An 18,584-nucleotide genomic window follows, 5' to 3' on the forward strand; every position below is an offset into this window, starting at 1 on the left:
CGGCGTGTCGGCCACCCCTCCCAGCTTAGTGTCATCAGCAAACTTGCTGATAGTACACTCAATTCCCTCATCTAAATCGTTAATGAATATATTAAATAATACTGGTCCCAGTACCGACCCTTGAGGCACTCCACTAGATACAGGCCTCCAACTAGACTCCGCCCCATAGACTACAACTCTCTGGCTTCTCTCCTTCAGCCAGTTCACAGTCCACCTCACTACCCGATCATCCAGACCACACTTCCTCAATTTAGCCGCAAGGATGCTGTGGGAGACCGTGTCAAACGCTTTGCTGAAGTCGAGGTAGACCACATCCACCGCTCTACCATCATCCATCCACCGCGTTATTTCCTCATAAAAGGCTACAAGATTGGTCAAGCACGACTTCCCCTTGGTGAAGCCATGTTGACTGCCCCTCATAACCCTCTTATCCTTGATATGCCTTAAGATGGCACCAAGGATAAGGTGTTCCATCACTTTCCCAGGAACGGAGGTGAGGCTAACCGGTCTATAGTTACCCGGGTCCTCCTTCTTGCCCTTTTTGAAGACAGGAGTGACATTTGCTTTCCTCCAGTCCTCAGGCACCTCTCCCGTTTCCCAAGACTTGGTAAAGATGATGGAGAGCGGTCTAGCAATGACCTCAGCCAGTTCCCTCAGCACCCGCGGGTGCATCCCATCTGGACCCATGGATTTATGGATATCCAGATTGCTCAACTGGTCTTTAACCCATTCCTCATCGACTAAGGCAGACCGCTCCGTTGACCTATCTTCATCCGGGGTCTCAGCGGTACAGGGCTCTTCAGGACTGCCTCCAGCAGAGTAGACAGAGACAAAGAAGTCATTCAGTAACTCTGCCATCTCTGTATCTTCTGTCACCAGGGCACCCGTCCCGTTCATCAGCGGGCCTACATTGCCTCTGGTGTTAGTTTTACCTGCCATGTATTTGAAAAAGCTCTTTCTGCTGTCCTTGACCCCTCTCGCCAGCTTTAATTCCAAGGAGGCCTTAGCCATCCTAGCAGCTTTCCTACATCCTCTAGCAGCAGCCTTATATTCTTCCCAAGTGGCCAGCCCTTCTTTCCATGACCTGTAAACTCTCCTCTTCCACTTGAGCATACCGAGCAATTCCCTATTTAACCACGCAGGTCTCCTGACCACTTTGTGCTGAAGTAAAAGAATAAAATACCTATTTTGGGGCAGGTAAGGAACTCTTAAGCTAGAACAAAACCTTTGTTCCAATTTAGGTTCATTTAGGACTTCTGTTTTAACTTAGACCATTTAAAAGAAAAAAGAAACAAACTCCAAGCCTAAACCCCAAGAAGAAACTACTGTAATTCAGCATGATACCCATTAAAATGAACAAATTGGTACAGACCCACAAGTTACATATGGAAGATGCCAATCATATTTGTAAGTAAGGATAACATATTCATCAAGCCAATCCTATTTGAAATGAGACTTTTAGTGCAAGAAAATAACCTTGAACAATTAAATCTTGTTTATAAATGTTAACAGCAAACTCATTCATTTGAAAAAGCTACAAATACATTAATCAATTCTCGACCAATGGTAACAAAAAAAGGGACTTTCCGTATCAGGAACCAACAATCAAAGAAACCTCACCATGTTAAGCAAACAGTAGTGTTTCTTTTATATCTCAGGAGACAAGATTCAGGAGTGTGAACAAACCACTGCAAACAGCAAAAACTGTAATTCACATGGCAGAGATGCCTGGATACTGGCATTTTTACTGTCAAGTAGCACAAAGTGCATCACAGCACAGGCACAGACTAAAATGTATCACAGAGCGTAGATGATTTTGGTTTGCTATTAGCACTTTCAAATAAGTTTTATATAGAAGACAGCTAGGCACCTGCATGGTACACTACAGATTATACAATAAAATGATCCACATTTTGATGAGTCTGACATTATGGTTTCATATCTTACAGGTATGTATATTTATTCTCAATGGAGTCATACAATGTTGCAGCAGACAAAATATATCTTCTTGCTTGTACATTTCTGTGTATATATACATTTTTTATTTAATATGTTGGAATGAATTCCACAAGTGTGATAAAATTACCTCCTCAGCTCTGTTGCTACGAGGGTCATGGAAGGCTCAGTTTGTGGTAGGTACAGACATTCTCTAATGTACATATTATGCAGCAATCTCTCTTCTACATGGATGATCAGCTTTGGCAACCAGGCAAATTGGCAATGGACCTATGGACCTGTCTCTCCAGGGGTTAATTTTCCAGCAATATACCGCTTTACTTACCATGTCTGGGCAAATGCTGTACAGTGGTTTTATTTGGTATATTTTGTATTTGAGCTTTCCATATGTTGCACAGTAGCTATATTAAATCCTCCATAAAGTAACAGTTGGGAAAGAAAAGGTATTTTGTCAGCTACAAGCTAATAGTGAGGACAAGGAACAAGTCATGTATTTTGGGCCTGATGTAGGCCATCCAGGTTTCAAATCCTGGCTTCTCCACTCTTCTCATCTAACCTTGAATGACTTGCAATTCATGTTGCAAATATGGGACTATCACAATAAGTCATGTTGCTGAAAATGGATCCATATTCACAATTAGTACAAACTGTCTGGGTAGCAGATCACCTGAGGACATTAAAGAGGCACAGGTGGGGTCTCAGGTATGGGAAGCAAAGAACAAAGTGGTTCTAAGTTTGGCAGTGGTGGCTTCCACAGCTCACCAGTGCAGCATGCAATAACTTTCACAGTGGCTTCTATTCTATTAAACCACTGAGGTGCTTTATTAACTGGCTATGAAAATAATGAATTCAATCAGATTGTACTTCCTATGTTACTGGGTTAGTTATTTTAATAAACCATCCACTGTCAGGTTCTGGCAAGCAAAACACAGTTAGCAACAATACTTAAAATTGCTATCCTTCTGCTTTAAAGTTCACTAAAAGAGCAGGGTTGTCAACCCTTCAAGCTTTTGTCACACATGGAAAAGACACTAGTAACGTTAACTACAACAAGTTTGAAGTTTCACAATTAATGCCAAACCCAGAATACTACCAGTGGTATATATGCTTATATGGTACATGCATATACATGTATGCAGGCATACTCACACTAATAAATGTGCAGTGTGCTCAGTTATATGAAAATCAAATCCATCTCTATTATTCTTGGTATAAGTAATACCAATGACCTTCATTTCCACTGCTGCAGAGCAACCTAGGTGTGTGTGTGTAAGTGCTCTCCCACTCCTTCTGTACTGACCTCAGTGAGCACAAGCCAGTGATGGAGCTGTAGAAACTACGTTCAGATTTTCACAGAAAGCAAAATACGGGTTTTAAGTTTCTCCCTGCAGTAAGCAGATTCTGTTCTCTGAACTCCTCATGCAGTACAACCTAGAAAACTCAGCACCTCAGCAAATGAATGAGTTTTGCTTTTCAGTGCACTTGCATGGTCAATTGCCACCTTACCTTCTTTTACAGATTTCAAATAAACATCAAACAGTACCTGTGCCAGCTTGGTTCAGCAGAGGCTCAGTTAAGTACAGTGAGTGCTGCCAGGATCTAAGCAAACCAAACCTAATAACTTCAGAAGAGACTAAGCAGCGGTAACCATCTTGAGTCTCTAATGCTTATTCACATGCATTAATCCAAACTGCTCTCAGATTTTAGATGTAATACACAGCACGCAGCAGACAGTGAGGCTGTAAACTGGGAACATAGGGGTTTGTATAAGGACCTTGGAAACCCAGCAGCGTGCCTGTGGAAAGGCTGCAGTGTGCTTTATCCAGTGAGTACCGGAGGTGATTGGCCTTCCATACACAGGGGAATGCAAATCTATTAGGGCAGGATTTTCAGAAACTGTAAGTATCCCCGGGGAGCCCTCGCTGCTCAGCAACAATGAAAACCATTCCCATCAGTATTATTTATATTGTGTAATAATAGCATATTACTTATATATGGACTCAATATCTCCGTGATGGATAGGTTATTAAAATGCCAATGGATGGGTCAGAAATGCATCAATATTTTAGCAGCACTGGTTATCAACCCAAGGCTATGCTGAGTCATATATTTTATCATGCTTGGAAAAGCTTGGAGAAAGCTACAATAACTGTCTGAAATGACTGAAGGGATATTTGGTAGCAAATTCAAAGCCTGTAGTGAATATTATTTTCTTTAAAAACAAATAGTCAAGATTGAGTCAAGAAAGAAAAACGAGGAAAAGAGATTCAGGCAAATTCGAAAGAGAGATCTGTATCAAAGAAATTAATGGGAGTGACAGGCTGCAAGTTTCAGCTTAAGATAAAGACCTGCATGTGCAGCAGTAATGTAAATATATATCAGGAGAGTTGCTTAATTGTGGCTTGGCGGAGCAAAGGGGTGCCGACTGTCCTTGGCCTGGGACACACTGGTTCTGCGCTGTGCAGAACTCAGCAGAGCTTTCAAGCAATCTCCTGGATCTACTGGAGCTTCCAGATTAGTCTAAAGGAATGGCAGAACAAGAGAAAATGACCTGCTCAGATGAGCTGAATGGTCATCTTATAAACTGAAAATTAAATCATGTCAGTCATGACAGTGAAAGAAGATAAGAGATAGGGAATAACATGATGCTGAGGGATGTGAGGGAAAGGCCCCACTGCAAAGGACATCTGCTTGACTTCTTGGCATTATTTAATGGACATCACACTGCTAACAGACTGCAGATGAACTCCACAAGAGCAAGTGCAAACCATGCTGCTGTGCATCTGTTATAATGCTGAGACCTTTTCAATGATATTTGTAGTGATATTTGAACAGGTAAACATGCCCTTAAGTCTGAAAGTAGGAAAAAGCCAACAGAGAGTTACGAGATGGAATGGGAAAGACAATGATGGTACAGTCAGAGTACACTACAGTTGATACTAATGGGGCGCTAAGAGAAATAGTACTTTCCCTGCTCCAGAAAATATTTATGCATGTGTTTAACCTTACCACCATGGGTAACTGCACTAATGGGGAACTTGGTGTTTTAGCGGATGTAGAACCCAGATGCCTGTGAGTATGCTTATACAAGTCCTTAAAGAATGAATCCAGGACTTCCTCCTACCAAAAGCTTTTGTGCTGTTACTACAGACTGAACAATAGCACTAATACTTCCTTATGCTGAATAAATGACATTATTCAACCTGTGCAGTTGAAACTAATAAAATACTTCATTTTCTAACACTTTTTTTTTTACAGTGTATTTGAATGTATTTTTATATAATAAAAATCAGAAGTTTTCAGTCTCTGAAAGTACTGTACAAAAAAATCAACTGGAAACTACACAAAATTATCACTCCGCCTAACTCCTGAAGTTCAACTTTACTACAGCTTTCTTCTTTGGTTGCAACTTCCTCTTAACAAACTTGGAGCACAAAACACCTTCCAAGGACTGAGATATAAATGTTTGATTTAAACACAACTGGAATGAATAAGACCTTTGGTAGATGAGAATACCATGATTTAAAATATACAATGACACTAAATTAGGTCTACAGCATGATCTCTTGGGCTATGTGTCACTGACTGTGATCACATCATAACGGCTTAGGAAGTTACTACCTGTCAGCTGAGTTTCTGTAACTCAACTGAGTGCATGCTCTTAACTCACCACAACTGCAGGCGAAAATCTTAATAGGTTCCATCTTTATGAACCTAATCCAGTTACACAGCTTGATGGAGGGTAACTCATTATGCCACAGTAATATTCTCATAGTCTAAGGCACAACCTTAGACTATGGGTAATGGGTAATGTCATGTCTCCCTCCTAATTTCTGTTTTCACTGTTGTGTATGTATACAAACCCTGAGACATCAGGAGTCAGCTTCTGATTTTGTATTAATCTAACACAGGTACAACTCCAATGACTTTGGGGAATTTTTCTAATTTATGCTTATGCCAAATCAGGTCCTATGAACTTCATATACAAAAAGAAATGGTTTTAATATGTAGATATAATTTTCTTACGTAAAATTGATTGTAAAGGAAACTTAATTACATTTAGCCCATCTGTAGTAGTTGGATTAATTAAATATTTCTCTGCACTTATCTCTAATTGTAATGTCAACAGTGCTGTCCTAGTACATGTTATGTTGCCATTAAAAAGGAAAAAGAAAATTACTTTTAAAACCTGCAGTGAAATGATGTTAAGTGTCTGCCTTAAACTGACAAATTCAAGGAGATTTAGAGTTAACACTGCCAACTCTTTCAATAACTCACCATTATTGCAGAATAAAAAGTACCCCGAATCACAATACAGGGCAGTTTATACAGAGCCAGTTCATGGAGTGTATCAGAAAGTTCTTTACATTACAGGTTAAACAGGGTTTTTGTGGACAGATTTAGAGTGCAGGTAAGCAAGTCAGTGGCTTGGACAGCAGGGGGGAGTCCCAGGCAGATGGGAAAGCGTCTGTGGGGCAGTGATGCCAGCTGTGGGACCTTGCGTGAGAGGGATGCACATCAGTGCAAAAAAGCAGAAAGTGGCAGAGGAGGGTTGTTAGGCTTGTAAATAAGGTGGAAAAGGAGGGATGAGAGAGGAATAACGTGATTTTGAATGAGGTTCAGAAATGATGAAGCCGTTGCCAAAGGGACAGCATGGTCTTAGAGCCCACAGGATGCAAAATCAGAAGGTCTCAAAATATATCTGTAAATGAGGAATCATCACTGAGTCAGAATGTTTCTACTGAGGTGACCTCAGTTCTTGGCCCGAAATCAATCTTAATTTATCAACGACCTAGATGAAAACAGACAATTACTATAATAAGGTATACCGCACTACAGTGGGGCATGAGATCTCACTCAAGATCCTGAGATGGTCTTTAAGTGTGACACAATCAGATAATACATGTATTTCAATATATCTCAATGTACAACCTAAGGAAAAAAGGGTAACTGTGCTTGGGACAGATGCATTCACACTCTGAATGAGAAAGCTGCATAGCTCCAAATATGGGGGCAAGCACATTGTAAAGGATGGTATTAAGTAAAGGAGAGGAAAGCAATAGCCCTGCTTGACTGTCCAGTAAATAAGTATTCCTGAAACAGATAGGAAAAATAATCAACTCTGAGAACAATCAGCGAGGACTGTTGTGGCTTTTCTCCTACTGGTAAGCTTGAAATAGAGTCAGGTTGTTTTTTTTTTCTGACAAAAATTGCACTATCTCATATAGAATGAAGTACTGGAAAAAAGGTGGAGCCTAACTTAGGAGAGAACTATGTTTTTTACAGCAAACCTACAAATTACTTCTGTGTACTTTCTACACTAGTTTACTCTATAATCATTCAAATGCAGGTCCAGATAATTGCAGGAATTGTGCTGCGTCTCAAGTTTAGAATGAGATTAATGTTAAAAAAAGCATCTCTAAGTGCATGCTTTATGCATGCAAATGTATTCATTTAATATTAACATAAGACTAAACTCTGGATGCATTTTGACAGGCAGAGAGGGTTTTTTTCATTTGGGTATCCATTGGCTGTCTTTTCTGAAGTAGACAATAGTTATGAGGTAGAATGGAAAGGAGATAGAAGAAATTACCATTTTTTTATTTGAAAGATTAAAAATCAAGTACTGGGTTGATGGGTATGGCTCATACATAATTTCTGCCTTCACAGAATCACAGTATGGTTGAGGCTGGAAGAAACCACCAGAGGTCATCTAGTCCAACCTCCTTAGCCCACATTGCTCAGGATTATGTGTCCATATGGCTCTTGAATATCTCCAGGGAAGACAACTCCACAGCCTCTCTGGGCAACCTATTCCAATGCTCAGTCACACTCACAGTTAAGAAGTTCTTCTGCAAGTTCAGGTAGAACTTCCTGTGGTTTAATTTATGTCCATCACCTTGAATAACATCTAGCACAAAGGTCTGCTCCCTCACTGCACTGCTTCAGATGAAGTCAGTGGAAAAACTGTCTTGAGCAGACAAACACTGACATTTAGTTATAAAAAGGAAGACACACACCAAAACTATAGATTCAAATGACAGTCAAGGATGTGACAGAGAGACATGAATCATACCTCCATCATTGTCTAGGTTATCTGCACACACCATTTCCATGACAACGTTACATCCTGAGCCACTCCAGCCTACTTGACAAACGCAGTGCCACCCATTCTGGTCAAGAGTGCACCTCCCATTTCCGTAACAAAGACCTGGGCAGCCATCTAGAACAGAAAATGTAAAATAGAAGCCTTCATGGAGTAGTTTTCTTCTTATGCTGTTTCAATTGTTTAACATTCTTTCACGTAGTATTATACTTGCTGCCTTCAAATGACCGCAGTTCCCTTGCAAACCATTTATATTTTTGGTCAAATATGGCCCATCCTGGCCCTTCCCTTTGCTTGCCCAGAAACCATTTCTCAGTGATGAGCAAAGGTTTTTTAGTATGTAACACTTTATGTGTAGGAAAAAAGTGAGCAAATATATAAGAAAATATTTAACAGTCTGCAATGTGCATTTCTTTCTTATCGAGAAATAAGTTGTAGGTCACAAAGGAAGATACACATATAATCAATGTTTATATCAAAGTTATACATGGAAAATATCATCTGAATGACAAACTGACATGCAGACAGAATCCTATACATTGCAGGAAGTGGAGGTGACCTTTTTATTCTGTTCATAAATATCCAGCTGATTGAGAAGGAGCCAATTTCATTTAAGCTACAGTACAACTCTTTCCACAGAAAGCAAATGAGGTAGTGTTTCCTTTCAATGTCCAGTTCCACTTCATTTACATTATAGCCGATTCAAACACGACAAGCACTTGCCCTTTAGTGGCTCCGATTCTAGATCAAAACTGGAACAATGACTGCAGCATCCCCTGGATTATATACTTGTAAGCTAAGAATCAATAGTAATTTGGACAGTCAGCTAGATCGCTTGCCTATAAGAGTGAGAGAGGAATTGTCTCTTGGATATGCACACTCATGTCCATCTGCTTGCATAGTTTAGTGCCAGCTCAGACATTTGTCATATCCTCACCATGTCACACATGGAGCCAATGGACAATGCACAAAGCTTAGCAATAAACTTAACAGAACAAGTGGCATCCCTTCCAAGAAAGCTCCTTTCTTTTTGCCTACATGGACATACAAAAAACTGAAAGCCCTTCTGTACTTGATAGTGAATATCAACACTTAGGTGTTACCAGAGAGAATTTTTTTATTTTAGGAAATAAAAAAGAGGACTAAGTTTGCACATGTGTTTGGCAGCCCCAAGATGCTCCAAAAGGACTTTGGAAGAACCAACCAGAGAGTCTGGTCTTTCAGGTTGCGATTTACAGCCCACACACAGCACATTTCCAGGCAACCTTACACTAGACACATCATCTCTCTCCTTCTCACCCTTGGCAGACAATCACATCTGAAAATGGGATTGGAGAGCCTGACCCTCTTGCTTGGAAGGGCTGGAGATGGGTGGCACTCACACTGAAATTCTGGAATTTGCTGCTCTAAAATAGCATGAGGTTGGCAACCACCAGATACATCATAAAAGCCAATTATTTGCCTCTTTTGGGGAGCTGGGAGAAAGGGCAGGATGTGAGAGCTGTGCTGGGAAACAGGGATGTTTTTCCACTTCAGTTCATTGTCCTGCTGAGTTAATTCATTTCTTGTATATGAGTATATTTTGCTGCTGTGTGTGGTTATCCTCTAAGACTATAATTTTAATAAAATAAATTCTTACATGATTCTATTATTGTCTAATTCTGAAGAAATAAAGTAATAAATGCAAAATAAACACCCTGGTCTTTCTGGAACAGTGGTTACTTTGATATTTCAGCTAGCGGCATTTTTTCAGAGGGCAGTGTGCACATTTGCTCTGCAGAGCATGGCCATGGCTGCGGGACTGCTGTCAGACTCACTGAAGGTACTTGCACTGCCATGAATAAGCAGGACCTGTGGCAAGGCACAGAAACCAAATGAGCAGCACCAGACGTAAACCAACATCAAATTTAACTCTTGTATCAAATGATTTGAAGAGAACTATATCACATCTAGCATAGATAGCTTTCTAAAAAACCTCCTTCTCTGTCAAAAGAAACTTACTTCAAGCACAAGTGACAAAAACCAAACCAAACCAAACTTTTTGTTCTCATGTATGACAGGATCAACATTAAGTTTTCTGAGCAAGTCCTCAGCTCTGTCATTACTCTGGAAAGGCAAGCAAGAGCAAAAATCTGATTTGTCTAACAGAGCACATCAGATGACTGCACAAAACATGCTTACATTGCTATAACTTTGCAAATGAGTTGAGCACATTATTTGTTAAAAACTGCAATTTCTTCCATAAATCCTCCCTCTGTAGAGGATACCTATGCATCTCCATAAACAAACAATTTATCTATTCTGGCAACTTTGCAGTAGAGCAGCTCAGACATAACAGGTCACAAAAACCACTTCATTCCCAATACTTTTGTATCTTTTCATTACTGTTTCACAAAGCTGATATGAAAAACTTACCTAGGTCAGCATCTAAGTAGTGAGCTTAAAAAAGAAAAGAACAAAACTGAGATGGATTGAACTTCTTTACCCAAATATGGACACCATTTGATTATGGCTTGCCACCTGTTAGTTAGCTATAACATGTCACCCTCTTACTGCAGTCAGATCTATTCCTGCGACTGTGATCAAAACAAACTGTGGATGTGATTGCTCTTCATCCGATGACAAGCATGCAGAGGACAGCTTGGGCCATACCTGGCAGTGAAGAGCAGCTCTGTTTATCTTTTTAATTATTTTGGTCCTTTTCTGGATTTGCTCTACACAACCTTTAGAAAATTAGACTGTTCTTCCTTCACAAACCTAATTCTTGATATATTAATCTGATTTAGCAAATTCTAGAGCCAGTGAATGAATGAAGCAGGAAGTAAGCATGAGAGCTTATGCTGCTTATCTCTGAAAATTAAATACCCTGCTATTATAAACAATTAAAACATTTATAAAAAATGTTGCTTTGGGACATATTAGGTAAAACACTATTAGACTTTGCAAAAAACTGTTGTATTCTGTTAAAAATATAACTATTACAATTGTATAGTAATGGTTACTAAAAAGACCTGAAAGCCTTACCTTATTAGGAATATTGCTAGAAGCCAACTATAGGAAAACTACTTCTAGTAATAAGTAAGATATGTAAATCCCCAGACATGAAAGCAAAAGATTCAATGCAAGAATTACTTAAGCTGAATAACAGCTTCATCCCCTCACACCTTTTATTTGTTAAACATTCTTTCCTTCCTGACTTAAAGTTCACATATAAACACAAGCCAAAGATAGGTTTGGACCAAGATATCTTTCTTCTGTGTGTTTTTTAAACAATAATTCATCACTTTTATTTCCTCTAAAGAGAAAGTTGCACTGAGCTGCTATTCTGTGGGACAAGCAGGGTGCACTATCATTGCCAAGGCACCTTTTTACACCAAGCCTGGTCTTTGGTTTCCCAAAATGTCTTCAACTGGACAGATGCTTATGGCAGTTCTTTGTATAAATGGTTAAGACTTATGCATTTTATTTTTCAAGGTACAAAATCCCCTTACCAATGGTGCAGTGGTCCCCTTCCCATCCAGGGCTGCACTCACACTTCCCGTCCTTGCACTGGCCGTGTTCTGCACAGTGAGAGTGGCAGGTACGTTCTTCACAGGTTGGTCCAACCCAGCCCTCTTCACACTGGCATATCCCTCTTGAACAGACACCATGGGTGCCACAGTCCAGGGTACACAGCTCTGCACAGGATTACAGAAAGACATTATATGAAACAGCAGTTTCATACTGCAAATAGACTTTGCACTGATACTAAATTTAATCACTTCTATACTAATATTATTCATCAGTGAGAACAAATATGGGATTTCATCACCCAGTACAGACCTTACACAATCTCTATGCCTCCTTCTTTGGCAGTTATTTCCAAGATCATTTATTTGTTTGGGGTGGGGGCTGCAAATGATGGCTCTGGATATAGTAGGGCAAATGGTCTGAAGCAGACAAATAATGACACTAAAAAGTCCAAATCTTTTGACTGACTTCAGCTGAGGCTTTTAACCACCAACATGCCAAGTCTGTTCCTAGGTCCCACCAGCTCAGTTCTGAAGTCTATTATAAACTCAAATATTGCATGTGTGCTGAAATAAAGGACGAAATGGCACATTAAATATATACAAGAAAATGTCTTTGAAGTATTCAGATGTTTGCAGTGATTCCAAAACAGCCTTCACTTAACAGTAAGAAGAGCCACCAGAAAGGTAACAGGGAGAAAGCAGAAGAGCAGCACCCCATTCTGATGGCAATATGCAATACTACATGGCTGAGAGGCCATGCAGATCCACCTAGTTCTGAAATGGCCTTCAAACATTAACATTTTTTTTCCACCCTGACTTTCATGAGTCAACTGCTAAGAAAACAGAAGAGCTGCTTTGGGAAGACAGGAGTACCTCCTTCACGGCACTCAGAAGCATTTCTCTACCTGGGCATTGTAGAACACCACTTATTGTAAAGTGGAATGAAAATCCTGAATTATTTCAATACATCACAATATGCCAATTGCAATCTACTTCCACTTAGACTGAAGTTGTTCTGTGAAAAGAATGGCTTCATTATAAAAAGGTTCCATGTAGTTTGAATTTATTTAGAATAATTAGTGTCAAGAGACAGAATTTGCTTGTTATTCTGCAATTAACCTGCCACAGAAATGTTTCCTCCTTCTTCCTCTAGGAAAGCAGCTGATAGAACTACAAGTGTAAGCCAAATAATCATGTCTGCTCTGATTTCAAATGTCAGTGTTACATATTTAGTTGTGGCAAGATTTTTCCCTTGACAGATTTTAAACAATGATCATTTATATCCTGGAAGTATTGTATATAAACATTCTTCAAAACATTTGTAGTGACAAATGCTGTCACTGTATAGACCAAGAAAAGTTTCTAAAGTTTAAATTGAAATCTTATCAATTCCAATCATTTTACCACAAAGGAAAAAGCAGCATAGAAACAGACATCGCAGATGTGCTGGGCTCTGTCTTGAGTTAAAGTCTTGCCCTTATTTTTGTTAACAGCCAGGGTGATGGCAGAGTGCAATTGAAAGAATCAGTGGGTGACAAACTGGAAGAGCATGGTCAAACTCAAAATTACCTTCAGTAAGCAGAAGGCATGGTAAAGAATGCAATATAAAATTCCATATAAGCAACTGTGAAGTACTGTCCTGAGGAAGTCAGAAAAAGCTATATAAAAAATAATTTTACTACTCAGACTGTGGCTTGTTTTATACTGGAGTACAAGCTAAACACAATGATTGCATGATATTCCTACAAGAGAGTCTGTAAGACAAGGAAAGAGAGAGCTCTGCTGTATTCAAATGAAAACCTGTGCTGAGCCTAGGGCATTATCCCTTAAGAAAGACTTGATTGCTGCCTACTAATCATGTATTAATCTAATGCTTCATGCCTTGGACTGCTTGCCTGCAGGTACTAGGAAGGATTTTTTTCCCCTTGCTGCATAATTTGGCTTGGCTTTTTTGTTTTGTTACTTGATTGTTCCTCGGAAACCTGGAAGACCCCCCAGAGGACTACATGGGGGGCTTGCTCTGTCATTTTAATGGTACTGAAGTGGCCCAAATACTTGCTCTTATGATCGGGATGTAAATCCCACCAGATCTAGGACCACAAAAAAACCACCCCCAGGCCAGACTGGCGGAGGACCACTGGTATTATTTTAACCTATCTTTATAGCTTGGCACAAGGACTAACTCCTGAGAATTAAATCTAACAAATTACCTGCTACTTCAAGGATTTAGGCTGCTAGAAGGATGCCTTTGATCTCTCCTGATCTCCCTCCAGTTTATAATAATGACTGCTTTTGGTATTTTAATGTAAGTGCAAAGATTGTTAAAGGGATTTTAAGAAATATTCTGTAGTTTACACTAAGCTGGGGTAAATGGAGGAGATGTTTTTTTTGACTCTTCTGGATTGAGTGTCTCCTACATAGTTGTTTTGCAGTTGTGTGACTGGCTTAGTTCAACTGACGCCAAAACTTGAGGGAATATTATGAGCATCAGTATGCAGAAGTGACAATGTAGGCTGGAATGACTGAAGTAGGGAAACATCAATGCACAGAGCTTTCGATCGTATCAGCAGCTCCCACCACTTCCCCATCTGCAAATCAATCAAAGAAACAGCTGCGAAAAATCTCAAGCACATTCCCACATGTGGCATGCATGCCTGCCTCACCTCTGCCAGCAGAGTCTGATCACAACAAACTCATCTTCCAAACAAGCAAAAGAAACAGCACAGAGCTGAAGGCAATGTAGGCACATCCCTTCCATAGGGACATGGATCTTGCACATACTCCTATTTACAACCCCAACATTAAACAGATCTTGAAATGTTTGAAAGTATCCCATTGTTTTCCCCATGTTTCACACAAGAAATAAAATATTTAAATGCTATTTAAGCTCCTAAATTCAATCAGATTAACAAAACAGAAATACAAGATTTTCTATCATAAAAACCATATCCTAGGCCAGTCAGTATACAGTCTTCCCACAAGGCTCCTTTTTTAAAATGCTCTACTCCTACATAAGACCATACATAGCCAAACAATTTTTCCTTCATTTTTGCCTGTTGAAATACAGTGGCTTCCTCTATCCCAACCACACTGTCTTGGAAAGGCAACACAGCAGGACAAGTTCTGGATCACAAACAGGCTCTATGTAGTAGGAAACATTAGGTTAGTTGTCCTGTACCCAGTTATTCAGTTTTCACACCTTGTTTTTGCCAGCAAGTCAGGGCTCAGTAACCAGATACTGGTAACTGAGTAAAAAGCATCACAAAAAGAAATGTGTCAAACCTGTTCCAGCAAAGGAAAGCTGAACGGTCTTACCTAGCTTTTGCCTTTCCTTCTAGTAATACATTTTTTCCCCCACGTATTTAATCTCAATCTTCTTTGAACCAAATCAGATCAAATTCTGTAAGCACGTGATGCACTGAAACCTGTTTTCTTAGTTTGAACCAGACACTTTCCTCAGTCAGGCTAGTTGACCTGCTCCTCGGTACTTTATGGTCACTGAGACCAAACTTGAGATTTACATTTGTTTGGGTGATTTAATATGAGGCTTCAGAAATGCCGTTTACCATGATAATGTATTATTCTGCCATGCAAATCCAAGATTCTCCCCAGACTTCTCACACAAAGCAAGGGAAATCATGCCTAACATCATCCTATTAATGCTGTGGTAGAACCTGCAGCTTTAATCCACAGCTAATTCAAACAAACTAGATTTAAAAAATCATTATCAGTTCAGGTTGTCCTCTTTTTAAACACAAAACAATTTCTTAGCTCCTCCTGAAAATAAACAAATACAGAAATACCAGCATAGCAGGGAGTCACATTAACATTTGTATTTGTATTGAGAGGCTGGGTTTTCATGGCAGACTAGAAAAGATGAGATACTCCACTGAATGGACAGTGACTGAATGCAATGGGAAACAATACAATAACTTGAAATGGGTAAAGAGTTTCAAACAAAGTTGATGTGGTAAAAATTCAGACAGCACTGAAGTCAGACACCGAGCCAGACATCATGCAACTGTTCTGCTCAATGCAGCATCTGCCTCCTTCCATAGGTGATGGTCCTACATGATTCAGAAGCACACCAAAATGCACACACAATGGGCCAGCACAATGCAGCAAGGGCTTTGAGCTTTGAAGCAGTTGATACATCCAAAGACTTCTGTTCCTTCTGACTGAAACAGCTATAATTCCACTCCCCCACCTCTCCATCCACCTCCTGTCTCTCTGGTCTCTGCCTGGAGCTTATCACCTGAAACTGGTGAGCTCATTCAGATCATGAAAATGGCAGATAATTATTCACTTTATTTTTCTGGGTTAATACCTGACAGCTTGCTGAGCTAAATCAGCCCATCGAGGGATCAAAGCAGCAATGCAGGCAGGGCAAGGGAGGAGAGGCAGATCACAGCCTGGATGGGTACTGTCCTGCTGAGGAGCTACAAGCTGTGCTGGTGTCTGACTGCAAAGGACAAGAGCAAGGAGGAGGTGACAGGAGGTACGGTTTGGAATAGCTGACTTGGGGATATTACATCACAAGCCTTTAGCTGTGCTGTTACATTAATTGTCAGTCATTCTCACAATGTACAGTGAACCTCACACAATTCAACAGTGTTGGTGTTCAGGGTTGTAGGCTTACATAAAACCAATCTCTTCTCTCCCACTGCTCTTTGTTTATTGGGATATCCACCCACCCAACTTGCCTGCCTGAACCCTAGGTAGATCTTGTGGAGGAGCATGGTGGGTTGAAGGCTGGTCTACAGCAAAGAGATCAGATCCTCACATTGTGTGTATGGTGTGAATGTGTGTGAATGGTGTGAATTTTCATGGCTCCCACAAAAACAACAGAGTCACCCTAATTCACAGTAATTCATGGCTCTGTTTCAGTTTTTGTATCTAGACCCTTTGCAATCAAAACAAGGTTCTCTAAGTGTAGGGCTGCAAAGTTAATTTCCTTATCTAAAAAAAGCTCAGCAGTGCAGACCTGCTGCGAGGAATGTGCTGGCACATTGCTGGGAGCTGGCCTCAAACAGCCCCTGCAGTTTCTTAAAGACTTTAATGAAATACAGTCTTTATCAAATCTAAAATTCAGAGTCCTTAGACTTAAGCCAATTAATAAATAAGAGACTTAAAAAATGTTCAACTCAGTCTAGAATTTTGACTGACATGTCCTTAATTCTGAATGCCCATTAATTTTCTTGGAAGAAAGCAAATGTGAGCTGTGAACCATTATTTGTACATATTCTTGAGAAGGAGACCAATATGTTGATCATTCCTGAGCTAATCTAAAAAGCATTAAAAATTCACTCCACAGTCTTCATTTTAATTACCTAAGTCAACAATGAGCTCTTTCAAATATGTTTTATAATAAGTTTCTACTTATGTGATACGAAAGGGGAAATTAAAGCTAAATATTTTATAATTTGTAATGATAAGGGAAGATTTGAATGTTAATTCAACATGTTTCTAACATAACTGTTAGAAAATCAGGCAAAGACCAAAAAACTGTATGTAAATACAAGTGGTCAAATACTTCCTATGAAAACACTTTCATTTTATTTTTCTTCACATCCAGTGGCGAGTCTTGTTCTGCAGACAGTCTAAACCTTAAGTATCATATTAATAATTTTGCTACCCAGTTTTTAATAACTGGTTTTCCATAAAGATTAGAAATTAGTCTATCTTGACTTTTGCCCAATAAGGTTAACTGCTAGAGGCAGCAAAAAATCACCTATCTAGGACTAATAAAGAAAGTTTTTTTTCAATTTAAATATACATTGCATTTAATAAGCTTGCATGATAATTTTAACAATGTTCCTGAGCTTTTTAAATTACCTTCCCACTGTGTCCTGGAGACAACTATGTTCTAGCTTTCATTTTCAGAAACTGACTTTATTAATATAATCTTTTACACCAGGAAAAAAAGTTCAAAAAATTTAAAGTTTTAAGAGTTTCAAAAGCACTTGAGGTATTCCTTTTTTTTTTCCCCAGTAAAACCTAATTGAAAGCTGCCCCCCCTGGAGAATGTTACCTGAGAGGATGCACTGTACGGGTTTAACGTCGGTACCAAAATTTTACATATCTGTAGGAGAAGAGATTTTATTTTTATGGTACAGCTTATATTATTTGCCTCATTTAAATGAACTCCTTTGGCAATCTGGATGTTATAACTGCGTCCAATCTAGGCTTCTCCAACAGCATCACAGTACACTGGTCAGGTGTACAGTTTTTTACATTCTTGGACAACCACAGCTATGCCAACAAACCATCAAGCTATGAACAGTTTTGCTATAGATGCAACACAGGTCTATTACACAGGCTATGCCAGCATTCAGTAGCATCTGCTCTTCAAGCCTGAAATCAAAGGGACTTGGAAGTGTCTACAAAACACTGATTTTGAAGTCTTTGGCTGTCAGCTGCAGGGTTTCCTCTGGTAAACAGAAATCAGGTTCCTGTGTGGAAAAGAAAGCAAAGATGCATTCCCTAACAACTGCTGCTACGTCTTCTCCCCATCCTTCACAACACCAAGGAACACTTGAAGAGTAAATGTCACAGAACTTTAGGTGAAATTTGGTGCAATCAAAAAAAAATAAAATAATCAATATGATAGATCATTACCAAACAACTGACAACTGTTTGGCAAAACCAACAGGTAACAGCCACTATTGCTCTACTGTCAGAATACTAAAATAACATAGTTCTGACATGTATCTCATATAATCTCATGTAGCTCAGTTTACCTGTTTTAACGTAGACAGAAAACAGAGCTGCAAAAGACTTCACACGATCATCTCCTCTTAATTGTTTCAAATTAAATCATATCTGGCATCCCTTAAAAGCTCCCAATAACAGAGAACCTACAACAGCAGTAGGTAATCCATATCATCACTAGACCATCTTCACAGACAAATACTCTTTCCATCTAAAATTCTCTTGCTGCAATACTACTTGTCCTTCTCCCCACACATTGCACACTTACATCTGACAATGAAATATATTAAGGTCATCTC

The 18,584-nt window shown here is 39.5% G+C and overlaps 1 protein-coding gene across 5 annotated transcripts in view; it reads right to left on the reverse strand.

Annotated features, from left to right (window-relative positions):
* TENM1 (teneurin transmembrane protein 1) overlaps positions 1–18,584 on the reverse strand; it is a 363,157-nt gene that overhangs the window by 84,591 nt on the left and 259,982 nt on the right. For all 5 annotated transcript variants that reach the window (XM_061358101.1, XM_061358102.1, XM_061358104.1 and 2 more), the window contains 2 exons: positions 11,554–11,739; positions 8,033–8,179 (listed from right to left, as the gene is read on the reverse strand). In XM_061358101.1, coding sequence (XP_061214085.1) covers positions 8,033–8,179; positions 11,554–11,739 — 333 coding nt within the window. The remainder of the gene's footprint in view (positions 1–8,032; positions 8,180–11,553; positions 11,740–18,584) is intronic.

The sequence above is a fragment of the Neopsephotus bourkii genome, unplaced genomic scaffold, assembly GCF_033783945.1.
Source record: "Neopsephotus bourkii isolate Nb327-2 ecotype Australia unplaced genomic scaffold, CSIRO-AGI_Nbou_v1 NB_936, whole genome shotgun sequence".
Taxonomy (NCBI): Eukaryota; Metazoa; Chordata; class Aves; order Psittaciformes; family Psittacidae; genus Neopsephotus; species Neopsephotus bourkii.